Source organism: Lagopus muta, chromosome 5 (genome assembly GCF_023343835.1).
Source record: "Lagopus muta isolate bLagMut1 chromosome 5, bLagMut1 primary, whole genome shotgun sequence".
Taxonomy (NCBI): domain Eukaryota; kingdom Metazoa; phylum Chordata; class Aves; order Galliformes; family Phasianidae; genus Lagopus; species Lagopus muta.
The window spans coordinates 11444806-11463288 of record NC_064437.1 but is presented as its reverse complement, the minus strand read 5'-3'; the positions used below and the strand labels follow the sequence as shown (position 1 = coordinate 11463288).

The following is an 18483-nucleotide window of genomic DNA, read 5'->3' as shown; positions in this document are numbered from 1 at the left end:
ACAGACCTGGGGAATTGCATAAAACAACAAAAAGTGTGTGTATGTAGGAAATCTTGAGGTACTCCATTAAAAGTTCAAACACAGTTTACAGTTACCTCATATTAGAAAAAAAATAAAATAAAATCATTCTTCTGATTATAGAGACTCTTTTGCCATTAGTAAAGAACGTCTAAAAAGCAGATTGCCAGGCATCTTTCAGACATCTTTTTGCAGTCCCTGGATACATTCACAGGCATGTACTGTGTTTTTCTATTCTTACTCAATTTCTGATTCTCCAGCAACTATCACAGACATTATTGCTCATTTTTGTTTTATTCCATTTTGAAAACCATCAGCAATTTTATATCAAAAAAAGAGCACAAAAATTGTTCGTGTATACTTGTAGTGCATTTCCAGCCTCCCGTGTCTGCTTTCTGTTTGCTTGCTCTTAAAAGCTGTCTAACTGCACAAAAGCCTCCTATCAATTCCGGTAGCTATATCCTCCAATAATCAGCTCATCCGTTCTTTTTTTTTCACCAGTTTCTTACCCAAATTCATCATCATCCTCATTCTTAACTCAGTTTGTCTTCCTCTCCAGTTCATCTATCCCCCTTTCCAGTTTTACCTTAAGTTCTCAGCCTCTTCTCACTGTGCTCCTTTAAATCCGTTCATATGTCACTTCTTCATTTTTCAACACTCTTTGTCAAATATACCTGTCCCAAAAGTGCTCACATTTTTCTCCTTTCTAACACAGTATTTCACAGTCCATTACTTCATTCTTGAGAATTATTTGGTGCTGTTCCTTCTTTACATTTTCCAGTGAGTCCATTGAGTTTATTTGATCTCTACTGTCAGCCAGCCAACTAATGCAAAATAATCCCTATAGCAGCCAGCAGCAGCACACAGACCTCCTAAATTGATCAATTCATGGATTCTCTTACCAGAACTCATCAGGTTTGCTCATGGACAGTGCCCAACCTGTTTATTGAATGTGTCTACCAAGCAGCAAATTATTTAGGAGGGCAAAAGCCATGTTAGGCACATGCATTCTACCTTTGGATTAAAAAAAAAAAAAAAAGACCTATTGAGCACTTTAAAGGCACAGAGCTTAAATCTTAGATTAACAAGATAGATAGAGTGATTTTTTGGTAGCATTTTTTTAAAGCCATAACTTAAAACAAAAGACGGATGTTTTCTTTCTCTTTTCTAACTGACTACTAAGGCTGAGAAAATCTATTTAGTCTAATCTCTGGAAAATGGATTTCAGATAATTTGCATCATGCCGAGTGTTTTGTTATGATAGAATTAACATTTAAGCTCATGGTTTTAAAATATGAACAATGCAATATTATATAGTAAAACATGTGTGGTATGAAAATATGATCAATTATGATTTATCCTTCTAATCCCTAAGTATTATAATTGGCAGGTGTTTTGTCACTTAGTTTCCCTTTTTAGTTTTCACTTTTTTTTCTTCCATGAAATTTTATTATGAAACTGCTTGCAGTATGCAGGGCTATTATCAACAAAGCAGCAAGGTGTTAGTCTGTAAATACTTAATAAAAAATTCAATTTCTCACAATATTTGCAGATGTAGATGAATGCAGCAATGAAGGAACTGTTGCCTGTGGAGATCATGCAAAATGTGAAAACGTGGATGGAGGGTTTAACTGCTCTTGTAAGGAAGGTTATCAACCATCCACAGGAAAATTGCAGTTTAAGCCAAATGATGGCACTTCCTGCCAAGGTACATGATATTATAAAGGTTTATGTGTTATTATAGAGCTACATCTTCTGAGAAACCCACCAGTGCCTCTTTATCTTCAGTTAGATTAATCAGCAAGACATAAAAAAGAGGCAAGGCATTCGCATCTACATTTCCTGAGAATAGAATCCTTTATAAATGTATTTTCACTGAACAATGTTGAAACCCAGTTGAAGTAATGGATGTCTCCTTACAGTCATCAAATCTGTATTTCTCTGTATAAATTCAAGCTGTTTTTTAGCTTCTCCTGTGGATGGAAGTCCCACGGAAAAGGGCCAAACTCTCTTCCAAAGCAAAGCCAAACCTCAAGGTCCAGCCCATTGCTGTTTTAGTGCTGTATGAGCAGCAGCTGTGGCCAAGGCCAAGCCTTGGAGGTTGGAGTTTGAGGCTAGGGTGCATGTGCATGGGTTTAGAATGCCAGTGGTTTGGGGAACTACTGAGATAAGAGCTGTTACAATATATATTGGATATCAACTGAACTGCAATACATAATTAGATTTGTTTTTGTTTTTGTTTTTTTTTTTAATTTACAGAAAATCCAGAGGCCAAGTGTGTGTTATACAAAGACTGTGTAACAAAACACGTTAATAAAACTTTAGCAGAAGTAAGTAGCATTGGTTTATAGATTAATTTGCAAATCCTTTAATTGTTTCTGTCTGAAACTGTTACGTCAAGTAGAATTTTCTTAAGGAGCTTTCAACAAATGCTTGAAGTATAGAATTGAACTTAAACGTGTTTACTGAAGTCTTTTAAATAATTTCAAATTATTTGAACTGAGTTATATGTTTATATCATGGTAATAACTTGCTGGGAATCTATGTGTTCTGTTTCCAGCAAAGTAAGTCAGGATGCTTGAAAAATTGAGAAGTGTGGTAATCACTCAACTCTTCCTGCAATTTCTGACAATATATATTGCTTTATGTGCTGATGTGCAATTATTTGCTTGCTCAGAGTGGAAGGCAGCAAGATAGCTCACAAAAGTAATGCCAACAAGTGACAAAATGGAAAATGGAATCACAGAATCACAGAATTGTAGGGATTGGAACGGACCTCTAGAGATCAAGTCCAATCCCCCTGCAAAGCAGGCCCCCTACAGCAGGCTATACAGGTGGGTCTCTCCAGAGAAGGAGAATCCAAAGCCTCCTTGGTCAGCCTGTTCCAGAGTTCCATCGCCCTTACTTTGAAGAAGTTCCTTCACATACTGGTGCAGAACTTCCTATGCTCCAGTTTATGGCCGTTTCCTCCTGTCCTGTCCCCACAGACTGAGGAAAATAGGTTGGCCGTGTCCCTTTGACTCCCACACTTAAGATGTTTATGAACATTAATAAGATCACCTCTGAGTCTTCTTTTCTCAAGGCTGAACAATAGACCCAGGTCGCTCAACCTTTCCTAGTAGGAGAGGTTCTCCAGGCCCCTTATCAGCCTTGTGACCCTCTGCTGGACTCTCTCTGGGAGATCCCTGTCTTCTTCGTCCCAGGGAGCACAGAACTGGATACAGTGCTCCAGGTGAGGCCTGATCAGGGCAGAGTAGAAGGGGAGGAGGATTACTTACCTTGATTTGCTGGCCACACTCCTTTTAATGCACCCCAGGATCCCATTGACCTTCTTGGCCACCAGGGCACACTGCTAGCTCATTGCAGAACTTCATCCACAAAAGAGCTATAACATCCTGGTATGCTTATATATTTGCTCCTCAAAACTTAATATGTAAAGTGACACAGACTTTATGGAGTCAGACTTGGGACTCTATAATTTTTTCAGCAGAAACCAAGGTTTCCTGATGCAAATAAAAGTGAATAAATGATGAATTAATTAGTCAACAACTATAGTAGTGTCTGATTTAAAAGGATAAATGAAACGTAAGCATGAATAAATTAAAACCAACGGTATACATTTGCATTTTATATTAAGCAATTTGACCAAGTTACCAGAATTAAAAGCTTTTACTTGACTGTTTTCTTAAAATGCTTTTTGTTTTAATCTATGGCATAGTATGTTATATTAATATGTTTCTAGTGTTTACTTGCAAAGACATGGTGAATGCTAACACCAGGATGTATCTGTAAGATTTTTTTAAAATATGTAGTTATACTAAAGAAAAAATAAAATAGTATCTCTGTTTTATATAAGTAGCCGTACCAGATTTTAGCCTATTTCTTAACCTGCGTTCTACTTCTGTTCAGGGGCAAAGATAAAACAAATTCCACAAAATCTATTCAACAGCAGAGAATACAGATCTTACTTTTTCTTGATAGTATCTATTAGATTTCAGTATTGTAGAGTATGAATTCTTTTCTTATTCAACCATGACACTGCAATCTTAATGTACATCTCACTCTCTTAACATATTACTTTTTAAAGTAACTGCATTATGTAAGTATGTTTTTGTAGCTCATAAATTCAGTTCCCCTAAACTGCATATTTTATAAGCTGCATTTGGAAAAAAAGCATTGCAAAATGCTCAAAAACTGCCCATTTGCTCCCACTTCTTCAGATAAATTTTAACAGAAAAGACTCTTTTTAGTTACCATATCAGTTGACATTGAATTATTTGTGCACACTTACTAGTCCACTTTAGAGTATTATGCTAAATAAAACTGAGCTGCAGTTGTAATTAAATAAATAAATAAGGGTGTAGTGATAGGTGATTTTTTTTTTTTACCATACTTTCTTGTTAATGTTATACCAGTCATAACTGGTATGTTAAACTCTTGATTTAAATAGTGCCTCTTTTTACGCCCTTCTTTTCTTGTTAATTCACAGAAATCAGTTATTAGCATCAGGTTTATGTTCTCTACAGAAATACGACTTTATTTCTCTCATTAATATGTGACTTCCTGTGTTTTTCAGATTAGACGTTTAAAAACACCCCTGGAGATGCTGCAAGAAATTAATAGGAATACTCTGGGACCACTTTTGCCTGTAGATGTAATTTCATATGTTGAAGCATTATCTTATTCATCACTCAATACCATGCAGTACTCAGTTCCTGACAGCGAGGCACTCCGTAACACAACCATTAACGTGAGCAGATCAAGCCTTAAAGCTGTGCTTTTCTCTTTACAAGTAGTATATGAGTCTTTAAAATATCCTTTTATTTACAGGTTTTGGTTAACACTGTGAACAATTTTTTACAAAAAGATAAAATCGCCATCTGGGAAGAGCTTCCCGTTGATAACCAAAGACAGAGCCTCACTAAGTTGCTGCATACTGCAGAACAAGCAACACTTCTCATGATGCAAAACTTCAAAAGGACAACACAACTAGATGCTAATGCAAGTGACGTAGGTAAGAATATAGAAAATTAATCTAAGGTATACTTTAGATGTGAATTACACTGAGGAGTTTTTCAGCACAATTATAGAGATTAGAAATGGTGTTATATGCAACATGGGTGTTAATTTGTATGAATTTTATAACTAACACCCAACTTTTGGTGTAAGTATCACAATTTTGAAAGATAGAATCTTTGAGCCCAGAAAAAAATTGAGAGGCTGTAGGAAGCTATCCTTTCACATTATGTTTTAATCTCTCATTATAGTCACACTTTTGTAGTGAATCTGAATTTATCTTATAAGCACAAAAATATTCTGTATATCTTATATTCATAGAAACAGTAGCAAAAGTTAAATTTGCTTTTTAAAACTTTGTGTCTCTTTTTGGTTCTGTGAAAGTAATGTAAATAAAATTGGAATAAAGGTTGGAAGTTAGATCTTGTGTGGCCTTAGTTTCAGAAAATTTCTATTTTAAGAGAAATTTCAGAGTAGTAGTTCCAACTACTGTTTTACTCTCCAACCTTCTCCCTGCCTATTGACATCTTCACACCAGCTCTTACCCATTTTTCTGTGATTATGGGAGCTTTGCTTTTATTACAGAATAAGAAGCAGGCTAAGACCTTCTCAAGATATGTAATCAAGTGTTGTTGATTCCTTTGGCAATGGTCACTCATGTATTTTTGGTTTTTGGAGTGTACCCAAACTGGATCTGACCAGATTTCTATTCACTCACCTCTCTGAAACTAAATTAGCAAAAGTGATTTTAAAAAAAGGAAAAGAAAGAAAGAAAGGAAACAGAAAGACATTTGTACTGTAAAATAAGCTCTGTAGAAAAAGATTTATAGATATATTTTAATTCAGAACACCTCTGGGTATCCAGCAGATCCGTAATGCTGCTGGGAACTGCTTGTAAAGCCCTTCTTCATCCACCACCAGTCTGGAGGCACAAGCTCTCTTGTGACCACAGAGCTAAGTCCATGAAGATGGAGAGGAGAGAGGAATCAGTTGACACCAGTCAACCAAAGTGACAAAAAGAAGCTAATTAGAAGAATGGAAAGGAATATCTACATTAAAATATGTTGATCATTTTCTGGCTTGCTTTAGTTCCAAAATAGGTAGTTCTGTGAGGTCTTCTCCACACTGCAAACACTATAATTGTTTGCTATTGTTTCTCAGCATGAATATGTTTTCTATGAGGTTCATACACATCCCACACATGTATTTTGGGACCTATAACATTATCTCTTTCTCTCCAACACTTTTTATAGTGAAAGTTCCTAACTGTATGCTTTTCAAAACTCCAGCAACAAAAAAAAATATATTTCTTATGTCCTGACAAACATTTTCTGACAGCTGGTCTATTGAATATAAGCGTTGCTATAAGCAATGCAGATGGTCTAACTTAGTGATACTCCTCCATCAGTCAAGTTTTAGATTTGTTTGTTTTTGTTTAGTTCTGTTTTCTATAAAAGGCCTGATTGACTTTTTTTTTTATTTCCATCTTGGGTGACGGGAACTCAGCACTATAATGAACTGAGTAAAGAGCTCGGTGTCCTCTAATGCAGTTTCCATTCTGAGGGGTGATGCTTGTTTGTTTTCTTCTTGACAAAACATCATTATTTTATGCAATGTGCATTTGGTAGTATGGATAGATAACTATAAAATATATACATTTCAAAAATTGGCTTTTATAAAAACTTACTATTCAGTAGAGAATTTTATGTTTTGCTCTTTATAATTGTGATTTGTGGTTCCTTTCACAAATGCATTTTTAATAAAGCAATAGCTCTTCCTAAAGTAACTTACATTATTCTTTCCAGTGCCTAATTTAATGCAAGGTAAATAAAAGACCATATTTCTCATGGAAAGAGTAAAAAGTGTGAAAGCAAAATGTATGCATGGAAATAACAAAATCCAGAAGTCTAAGCAATGTATTTCTTCTGTATTTTTTTTGAAATATTTGGCGCAATGAAATATTCTTGAAATTTACAGTAATTATACAATTCAATAGCACATTTATTAATCCAGCTGTAAATTATCTTAGATCATAATGGATAATGTGATTTTTACAGTATTTTTCTTCTTTTGCAGCACTCAAGGTTTTTGCTTTTGACTCTCACCACATGAAACACATTCACCCACATGTGTACACAGAAGGAGACTACATAAAGATCTCTCCGAAGAAGAAGGAGGAGTATCAATCCAATGGTAGGAGACAATGATTAAAGAGCAGGGGTGTTAATAAACTCCTTGAATAGACTGTACCACTAGTAAACAACCAGGTGTGCAGTATCCTAAGACTTAGCTGCAGTCTTGTTAACTACAGAGTCAAAGCATTTATATCTCCATCTCACCTACCCTGTTCTTGTCTCAACATTGCTTTTTCTACCATTATTTCCACAATGACTATCTCACAGGGAGGACCAGTAAGTTTTAACATGATTATTGATACCAGAGACCTGAATTTTATCCCTTTCTAAGCTGTAGATCTGCTCTCTAACTTTGGATCAGCCCCCAGATCTGTGTCACTCCAAAAGTTAGTGCCTCTTTTCTATTTAGAGAGCAGCTCATTAATGCAAGAATGCATGTTCCCCAGGACAAAAAGCCAGCAAGGTCCTGAATTTGACTTTGGACCTCAGAGTGCTATAGAAATGTCTTAAAACTAGCAATAGTCCAGTACTAAATTAAATGAATGTGGTTGAAAAGCTCCAGAATTAATGCACCTAAACCAATAAACACACCAAAAAATGCTTTTAAGTCTTAATCTTCCAGCTAATCCACTACCTGTCAGCATGCAAAAGTGTGGTTTACTGTGGTACAGGGAAGAAAAGTGTGACTTTTCTGATCAGCACTACATCCCAAAATACCTTTGATTTCTTTTTCCCACTGCACCTTCCTCCCTTGTCTCCACTGTAATGGAAGTCAAAGCAAGCCACATGCTTCAGAGAGGACCAGGTCTGAGATGTTTTGGTTTATGAGACCTGATAACACATGTGAAACCAATTGCGGAACAGCAGCATGCATATATTAGTTTAGAAAAAATAGGTATGCGTGCATCTAATTAGAATTTCCAAAGTGAACACATTTTTAATTCTAATGGCGGTTACATTGTTTTAAATAAAGCTATATTTCATTGTCTCTAAAACATTTTTATAAGTATTCCACAAATATTCCATCTGTTTTGCATATTTTATGCAATAACAGTAATTATGTCTATTGTTTATTGTTTCCTTAATGTCTTCAATTTTGTTCTTCTATAAAAAACCTCAAACTACTAAATATTGTCTGTTTGATTGATAGGCACTGTTGCAGTTGTCTTTCTGCGGTATAGCAATATTGGTTCTTTGCTTTCATCGCCTAAAAACCGCTCCTCGAAAGATAGTTCTGAGCAGAGACAGACAGTAAGCTCATCAGTTATAGCAGTTGCAATTAGCTCAAATCCACCTACACTGTATGAGCTCGAGAAAATAACGTTTACATTAAAGTACACCAAGGTAAGTTTTTTTTTTTTTTTTAATGTTTTTAACTTCAAAACAGAACAGTAGCTAATTATTGTGTGTGATGTAACCGTATCTGCTGAGTATGATATATTCAGGCATAATTCTGTTGTTTGCTACTGTGAGTTTACTTGTATCGGAGAAATAAATAATGATCTCAAATGTAGCATCTTCAGTGCTGAATATGATACTACTAGAAAGTTCTACTAAAGACTAAAGTAAGGGCAGCAATGCCATCTTTGTTTTGCTGCAGTTTGAATAAAATGCAATTGTCTGAAGCAATGTTACTGGTTCCTGATTGTTCTATATTTAGGTTTTTATTCTGTCTTGAAAGTTTATCATATATATTGCAGATATATATATATATACTGCAAAAAAGAAGAAACTAAAGCAAAAATTTAACAATTACCTAAAAGGTAATAGAAGACCCTATAACACAGCACCTTTGCTATTTCTGAAATCTGAATATATCATTCTGTAGTTGGGATCTTTACTTTTACATAGATTTTGCTGGCTTCACTTGCATGTAAAGAATCATCTTACACATTGCAAGGAAACGAGAAAATGACTCTGTGCAAGGAGGTGGTACAAGGGTGAGGTGTTAACCTTGATTATGTAGGTTTTTAATTTGTTACTTGCCTTGTAATATTTGAGATAGAGATCAGCTTTCTGTAAATTCGCATATATTTATAAAGTATCTAGTACAGTGGAGAGCTGATCTTTGACTAGTGTTTCTATGCACTATCAGTAACAGGTAATATTAATGGTCTTATTCATTGCTGTCATCACACCTGATATACCAAGTGTGATATGACTCTGACTTTCTCCCAAACTGCTTTGTAAAATGCATAGAATAAGCTTCAGGTTTAGAGCTGCTTATTTGAAATGGGCTACAAGCAATGTGACTGTAACCTTGGGGTTTAGTCCATGTTCAGCAGGTGCAGTATAATAGTATAACAGTGTTTCCAGTAGGTAAAAATTGTAACACGTTGGTAAGTGCCAAATGGGTTCAGTAATCTGATTAGCCTGCATGTTTGGTGAAGTGCTAACTGTGTGAATAAAGCACTTCCATTCCAAGCCACATTTTAATTGCTTGGAATAGGCCTTACCAATGTGCTTTTTTGTTTCTCAGCCTTCCAATGGAAACATGGAATTTTTAATGAATTGCAGTGGGTAATGCAAGAGAGGTCTCTTGATGGGAAATATCCTGCCTTTTGCCATCAGTAAAACATCTTGTTTCTGTTCCAGACTGCAGATAAAGATATTAAATGTGTGTTTTGGAACTACTCAGCTGACACAATGAATGGCAACTGGGCTACAGAAGGCTGTGAGCTGACGCATTCCAATTCCACTCATATCTCATGCAAATGTAATCATCTGACTCATTTTGCTGTTTTGATGTCCTCAGGTGGCTCTGTTGTAAGTGCCCTTTTAATTTATTGTTTTACTCAATACTTTCTTTCATCTTCATTTGTTATATTTTTATTGCAGTGCAATTTATGTACTTTTTTGCCCTTAGGTTGTTACTTTTTTATTCAACGAACACACAATTTATTGTGCACTGGGCGAACAAAATTCTTCCCCTATGTGTTTGAATTTCTGTGTGTCCTTTCTGCAGTATTGCAGAGCAGTGATGCAGCAAAGGATCTTGTTCCCAATACTCAGTCTGTTGTGCTTATTTTTGGTGCATTGCTTTTAATTTTAAATCACACTTTAAAACTGCCATGGGATTTAACTGGCCTTCATTAGTGGTCAGTAACCATATGGCCCACAATTTCTCTTCAGCAAAGCTTTGTCACCCATTTGTCTAACTTTGGCATCTAAAAATCTCCTTTAAATGCTCTCCTGAGAGTTTGCAACAGCATTATCAGAAAAGCATCGTCAACAGTAAAAGGAAGGAAGTTAATGACTATCAAACATAGACGCTCACAACTACAACAAAATTGTGAGAATGACCACTCAATTTCTGTCCTTCTTACATTAAGAAGCCCCATAGATTTCCAGAGTCCACATGGGGATCTGCAGGAGCTTGTGTCCTGTCTCAGAAAGCAGCTTTATACGGTATCAGAACTGACAGTAAGCAGAATATTAGCATGAATATACTGTATTGAGATAGTACTCTCACACTGTGAATTTCATGCTGATAGAGGCTGTTTCCTGCTTGCTAAATAGCATCCTAAGCCTTCAGTTCACATTTAAGACCTTTGCCGGTACTTATATGGTTATTTGGAAAAGGAAGAATGGGAGGAGGATAATCTTTGGTCCTTTATTTAGCGGAAAAAAAAAAATAATTCAATACGTTTTCTGGTTAGCTGAATGCTATCCTTATGCTGATGCGCAGTCAGGTATTTCAGAGATTCTTTGTGTGAATACCAAGCAGCAAATATAACCATGTTCCTATACAAAAATATTCACAACCAATATTAAAATACCCTGTGTTTCTTTAGAGAACATTCCTGTTAGGTATCTGGAATAGCATTTGTTTGAAATGATTGCTATTTCGGAGTCTTGTTTTGATCATGTTGTAAATTCAGTAAGACGCTTATTCAATTTTGCTTATCTAAGTCACTGCTGTGATAAGTCCTTTTATATTAGAAAATGTTCATGTCATATTAATATATGTTCTACTGCCAGTGTGTTTGTCATTCACTAAAATGATATGATTTTTAAATCATATTACGAGATACTGATGTTAATAAAGTTTTGTCAAGAAATACCAGAAAATATACAGTTCATTACTAATTTCCTTTAGAGTTATATCTGCCTCCCCCCACAAAAAAAGAAACCATAATGCTTTTAAGATTATGCAAAGTTCGCATTTGCACTGTTACTCTGCAAACATTTTTGATTAATATTTTTTTCAAAATAAGAAAAAAACTGTATTATGGAATGTGTTTTTTCTTGAGAACATACAAAGCTATTCTTTTTAATATTATATTATAATTTTCCCCCAGGGTGTTACAAATTATAACATTCTTACAAGAATCACTCAGCTAGGAATAATTATTTCGTTGATTTGCCTCTCCATGTGCATTTTTACATTCTGGTTCTTCAGTGAAATTCAAAGCACTAGAACGACAATTCACAAAAACCTCTGCTGCAGTCTTTTCCTGGCGGAACTTATTTTCCTGATTGGAATTAATATGAACAATAATAAGGTGAGTAGTTTCACTTGTGTCTTGAGTTTGTGTTGTAAAGCAAATATACAGTATGAGATACCATCTTCACTTACTTCCAGTATTTTGTACTATATTTACCAGTATATAGTAGCCTAGTGATACTGACTTCTTGGTCAAGTAACAGGAACTATAAGATGATCACCTGGACTTGCTGTTATCTGTGGAAATAGAGCTGTCATCTGAGCCGATGCAAGTTGAATTTAGCCCATGAGTTTCATTTAAACTTTCTCACTTTAACTGAATGTGGTCTAAGTGTGGTTGACATTTTCACATCTGTTTGAATGGTGTTTAAAGCAACGTTGTTGGCTCTCTGTGATGACAATTTTTCCTAAAAGCCAGGTCAGAGCTGCAGTCCCAAGGTAGAATTTGATACATTGCACCGTTGGTTGGAGGGCCTTTGCTATCTAAATGTGAAGTCTTGACTAATCTATGTCAGTTTTCGTACAAGTAGGACTGTTGGTTCTTGCATCTCAGAATACTTCTAGGAAATTAAATCATGCATAAATTATCAAGAAAAGCTATATCATAAATTGCTGAATAGGATTTAAAATTACCAGAAAAAAACATGAACTGCAATCCCTAAGGCTGCGCTACAATATTGATTGAGGAATATCATCTTAGGAACATTTCATTGTAAAAAGTTCCTTTAGAAATAATTGCTCATAAAGCTTATTTGCATTGCTATCAAAATCATAAAAATAGGCTTCGTCTAAATCAGCAAACTATGTATGTAACCGTGATTCTCAGGTGTAGCAATGGGATCAACCTTGTCAATTTGTTAAAGCAGTTTTTCTGGAAAAACATGCATTGATTTTAAGTTGAATGTCATCTTTTTATTTTAGCAGTTGTTATAGAAAAAACTAATGAACAAGTGTGCTTGTAGGTACAGGCCAAGATCTTGTCAATCAGCCTTACATATGTGCTGCTTTGCTGCTTGAATATTGCTAGGTTGCTGTGCATGTGCTGCAATATTAAGAGACATATTAACAGAGTTGTGACTCTTGCTTTTCTCTGGTTGAATTTCTAGCTCGTCTGTTCAATTACTGCTGGATTACTCCATTATTTCCTTCTAGCTGCATTTGCATGGATGTGCATTGAAGGCATTCACCTCTACCTTATAGTTGTGGGAGTCATCTATAACAAGGGTTTCTTGCACAAGAATTTCTATGTCTTTGGCTATGTAAGTCCAGCTGTGGTAGTTGGCATCTCTGCTGCACTGGGATACAAGTACTACGGCACCACAGAAGTGTAAGTTGCTGTTTTTGTGTTCAAATCAACATACATAAGAATGCAATAGTCACAAAAGCCTCACACAATTCAAGATGTTTTGTGCTGTTTACTTTTCAGATGTTGGCTCAGCACAAAGAATAACTTTATATGGAGTTTTATAGGACCAGCATGCCTAATAATTCTTGTAAGTATAATTTTCATTTTTATTGTAGTACATAAAACTGATAATAAAAGGTGTTTAATAATCACCCACCCATTGCCAGCATAGCTGTGAGTGCTAATTATAGGGCAGAATTGGCTAATTTAGATCCTTTTATAGTGTCTCTAAATTATTTATATGCTGTACATCTAAATAGCCTGAAAAATGAATGTTGGACAGAAAAAAAAAAGCTCACTGTAAGATCAGAGCTTCTTTTTTTCTCACTCACTTTCTTCCTTTCAACCCAATGGCTTGAGAAAAGCATTTCTAGTTTGTAAGAAGTAGTATCTTTGTATGTCATTGGCATCTCAGCATGGCTCGGCAGGAGGTGTACACATACACCATCCTGGCAGACAGATAATCTGGTTTTTCAAATGTTGTGTGACTTAATCTCTTATCAGTGATCGGTCATCTTTGTAAGATTAGACTGTCATCTTTATGGTTTTATCACTCGCGTGTACCCTGTCATCATCAAAGCTATTTTAAACTAAATTGCGACGTCAGAGAAAAGAACCCGCTATTTCACATGGGCAGACAAGTCAAGTATTGATAGCCCTATTTCAGCTGTGAAGAGGGCCTTTTTAATTCTTATTGGAAGTGGTTTCAAACCTGCAAATTTGTCAGGTATTATATGTTCCATTCTGAATCAAAACATTTTTGGTGCCTCAAGAGCATTTCTAAGTGCTATAAAGTTTAACAAACCATTCCAACTGTAATGGGGCATTATTGTGTATGACTGTGTAGACAGTGATTGGGCAATAGGTGGAGCTAACAGAAAGAGAAGGTGCAGTGGTAAGGCCTTGTGACATCTATGGTCATGTCAGTAATATCCCTTCCTTGCTATTTAAGCTGATGGTGATAAATGTGAGGATATGTAAAAGGAAGTGGCAGGGCCTAACACACACAAGATTATAGTAAAAAGAATTTTATTTTAATGCGTTAGCCATTTCAAAGCTGAATAAAGTGTTAAATATAACTCTGGCCCAGTTCCATCTCAAGTTCCTGTTGTAGACTGGGCAGGCTGGGAAAAACGCGTCAGAGACAACCCCCACCACACCCAATGAACATGGAGAGGCCATGTTGCCTGACACATGGTGCCACAGCTCCCTCTGTTCCATGACCCTGCTTCAGATGATATTGACAGGTTAATGCCGTAAAAGAAAATCATGGGGTGAAAGATCTCTTCACTGGAAAATCCTACAGTTCTTAGGTTTGAGTTGGCAACTTCCTGTTGTCCTCTTTGGACCTTATCTCTTTCTTCCAGGAAGGCAGCTTGCAGAGCTGAGATTTTTTCTTGCTACTTTCCTTCCTATACTCTCACCTGCCTTCAGGTGAAGATTTATGGGCAGTGACATATGACTGTGCTGCCAGTACAGGAAAGGTATGTTATCAAAATATACAAAACAGAACAAATGTATGCATCTACAACTTTGCTTTCATCTCCAGCTGACCTGTGCCTGACGCAAGACGTTAGGCACACAGACAGAGACAGCAGATCAGTGGTGCTTTCAATACGAGCTGGCCGCAGAGGCACATCCTGAAAGCTGGGTTTTTGCCTTTGCTTGAACTTTCCACATCTTGCAGCAGGCAACATCTATGAAATAAAAGACAAATGGGAGGTGATAAAGTTGACCCTCTCCATGAAGAATATGGGAAACCTTGTGCAAAAAGGCATTAACTTAAGGAGATGAAGTGGGGGTAAAATGTGTGTTTCATAGGTCACTTGCTTACTGCATTAAATCTGTTTCCATTGCCCATTCTCTCCTGAGTGCACTGCATGGGCACTGTGACAAAGTCTAAACACTTCCCAAGGTAGCAGCAATCAGGAAATTCTTGTAATTAAAGATGCCTATCTCTTTTCAAGATATCCACTTTCCCCTTAGCTAATTAAAGCAAAAATAATAATAATAATAATAAGTTAATATAATTCTTGGTTCTGGAATAACCAGATAGATCACCATAACCCTTATATAGAAAGTTACAAACTCTAGCAGCTTCAAGCACTCCTTTAATTCTGAGATTCATCTACTAATGAAATGATTCTGTGAATTTTCCAAGGTAACTTAGAGAGTTTCAATACAAAAACTCTGGAGAGTTGCTCATCGCAAATCTGATTCTTGCACAAAAAAATAAATCTTATTGTCAGCACAAAAGCCCACACACCCAAATGGTGCATTCTGTTTCTGTGAATTCTGTGAACCTCAGGAAATTTGTGGTTTGAATTATACTGTAATATACCTTAGAGACAGCATGTAAATGATGAAGAATAGAACTAATTCTGAACCAGTGGGTTTTCTGTCTCTAGGCACATTTTTTCAAATGCATCCTTGGGCTTTAAATCTGCAGTAATAATACAGAAGCATAAGGAGCTCAAGTGTTTATCAGAAGTATAAACTAAGTTCTCCTCTTATTGCCTAAGCAGTAGCACTATTTCTGAAGGTGTTTGCTTATTAATATTATGATTCTATTAGAATTCTTAAGTGTAAAGCAATTGCCTTATTGATCCCACCTAAAAATTATTATTATTATTATTATTAGATTGGTGACTGTACATAAAAAGGAGTGGGTCAGAAGCTGTTTAGATGGAGTTAGCAAAGAAAGGGCATTTTAAACCTTTGTAAAGCAAGCTGCAAGCTAAAGATAATTTCCACAACATATTTCTTTCTCTAATACTTGTAATCTTTAGAACCACAACCATTTTAGCTAAAACTATGCAGTAGATTAGATCAAAGCATACAAGTGTGGAGAAATTATTTATAACAAGTATTTAAACTTTTTAATAGAAGAGTGAATTTATCACAAGCTTTAAGGGACAAACACTCCCACAAACTACAATCTGTGCCTGATTGAGGAACTTATATTACAAATATAAGTTCCAGAGATAAAAGGTAGGAAAATGAAAAAAAGAAAATCCCTAGAACATTTTCTTTTCTTTTGTAATACATTCTTACAATAATAATCTCCCTGTAATAGAAGTGTATAGAATGGAAATAACCATTTTTCTGCAGGGTAATGCAGCTGCCATTTTAATGACTGTGTAATGTTAGCCGAGAACAGACTCCTTGCTATTGTATGGGGCCTTCTACAGGGTTTTTCCCACCTCTAACATGACAGAATACTCTGTCTTGAGTGGAAGCAGGCCCATGTAAGGTCTTTCTTCCACATCACTGACACCTGTGAGAACTTCATCTTTCAAACACCACAAACATAGGTTATATTCCTCCACTTATACTTACTGTGAGGAACAGCAACAGAGTAGATGTCCAGCTGGTCATAGAAGTTAGGCTGCTTGGTATTGGTATGAAAAGACCATTAATGCTGTACTTACCAAAAGTCTACAAGCCATTAAAAGCAAAATTTGGAGGTGAATCACAGCAACTATGAGTGTAGCTGCAGAGGATCCTTTTAATATGCTCCTCTACAACAACCTTCTCCCATTAAATCTGTTTAGTTGAACCTTGTGCAGCATGTTTAAGGGGATATGTGCGTATATGATTTGCAACTTTGCAGTATGGCCAGAGATGTTCAGGCTTGACTATTCCACCCATTGTTACTGCCACAATAAATTGGCATACTTCTGTGAGGTACCAGGACTCAGAAGTGTGATGTAACATTAACAGGTGTAATTTGCCATTTAACAGTATATATCTATCAGTATTACTGTTGAGACTACATCTGTAATGACAAAATACAGACTTGCTTTTCAAGATTGGAAAATTTCCAATATTACACACCATCCAAATAAGCTTGCCTGTGGCTTCTGTCCAAACATCCTAGCACACTGTGCAGTGAAGGGGTAACTCGTGTATGCTTCTCATTGTTTTACTATGCTAATGTATGTTTTCAGGGGCCTTGAAGGTGTCTGGCTCAGCTTCAAGCTCCCATTTCTTGAAACAATTGGTAATTGTAGTGTTTGCAACTACAGAAATGACTTATAAATGGACTCTGCAATTTGCAGAGCATTCTTGTTGACTTGGAACATACAAACCAAGAGTAGTTCTTGGGAGAAGTGTCTTCAGAAAAGCCAGATTCTTTTTATTAAGCATTTCTGTATACAATAAATGCAATGAATAATCAACTTTCAAGCAAAAATATTCTAAGAATTGCAGTGATTAATTAATCATACCATTTTGAACTTCTCATGTATAAATGAATGGGTAAATGAATAAAATATACAGATTGCAGTTACAAAATACAAAAATAGTGACATGTGAGTGATGAAAGCAGGCTAACAGTAGAGTAATGCTTTTCATTAAGGAACTGGCTGCATATTCATTAGGGCTAGTCAGTTACTTAAAAAATACATTCACCAGATAATTTATTTGATGAATTTTACTATTATTTGTCAAATAATTTATTCAACAAAAAAGGTAAAATTAATGGAATAGTGCATTCATCAAGTCTTATTGGGCAGTTCTAATGCTTATTCAGTTTGTACAGTTAGGTTGATTCAGGATTCGTGATACTGCTGCGATCAGTGCAGAAAAATTTCGTGGCAAATCCATTACTCTGTTTTTTTCTCAAATACTCACAAACTTCATGTACTTAATACTCTAATCTAGGCCATTCAAACTGAACATCTTTCAAGTAGAGAAGTAAATATTCAAAGGGAAATGTTGTGCATTTTTCCAGACTTCAATATTGAGCATGATCTGACAGTCCATTGTTCCCATTTAAACAAAAAATATAAAAAGAAAGACACCCCCCCCCCCCCCCCCCCCCCCAAAGCCAATCACTCCACACTAATGTAATTAGGTACACTGTCTCCTTGGGCTTCTTCACATTATTATTCCCATTCTCAATGAAGAAGGTTGTATTCATTAATCTTGATATATTTTCATATTCTGCAGATTTTTATTGAAAAAGTTGTTTGACCTCTGGCCTTCATCATAACAAATCATACCCAGCATCTCCACATTTTACTGAATATTTATGCTTTCAAAAATTCTATGTAGATTTTATTTTGTTTTCCTACGGGTTATTTGAGACAAATACCTCATTATGTTTGTTAGCTAGATGAGGAAAGTATGCTCTGTACCGTTTAGTGTACACTTTTCAGAAAATAGCCATTTAAAACATTTTTTATATCTACTCTTGTTCCTCAGTCTGCCTTTTTAGTGGAAATAAATTTCCTACTGGGACTAGCAATGGCTTTATTATTCTTTATGAAAAAATAATAGTCCCTTTTCATTAGTCCCTCTGTGGCTTCAGTTAATGTGTCTCCATTGCATTTCTTATGCCAGTGTGGATACAGTGGAAATAATTAATTACGCAGTGGCATTAGAGACTGAGTCTGCAACTTTTCTTGAAACAGATTATTTCAAACTGCAGCATTGTTCAGCAACCAGCAATACCTGCT

The 18483-nt window shown here is 35.8% G+C and overlaps 1 protein-coding gene across 5 annotated transcripts in view; it reads left to right on the top strand.

Moving 5' to 3' along the window:
- ADGRL4 (adhesion G protein-coupled receptor L4) overlaps positions 1-18483 on the top strand; it is a 74971-nt gene that overhangs the window by 43644 nt on the left and 12844 nt on the right. For 4 of the 5 annotated variants that reach the window (XM_048945163.1, XM_048945162.1, XM_048945161.1 and 1 more), the window contains 10 exons: positions 1571-1726; positions 2278-2348; positions 4595-4768; positions 4849-5032; positions 7111-7227; positions 8320-8513; positions 9765-9935; positions 11471-11674; positions 12723-12943; positions 13043-13109. In XM_048945163.1, coding sequence (XP_048801120.1) covers positions 1571-1726; positions 2278-2348; positions 4595-4768; positions 4849-5032; positions 7111-7227; positions 8320-8513; positions 9765-9935; positions 11471-11674; positions 12723-12943; positions 13043-13109 — 1559 coding nt within the window. The remainder of the gene's footprint in view (positions 1-1570; positions 1727-2277; positions 2349-4594; positions 4769-4848; positions 5033-7110; positions 7228-8319; positions 8514-9764; positions 9936-11470; positions 11675-12722; positions 12944-13042; positions 13110-18483) is intronic. The other variant, XM_048945164.1, reaches the window with a different exon arrangement.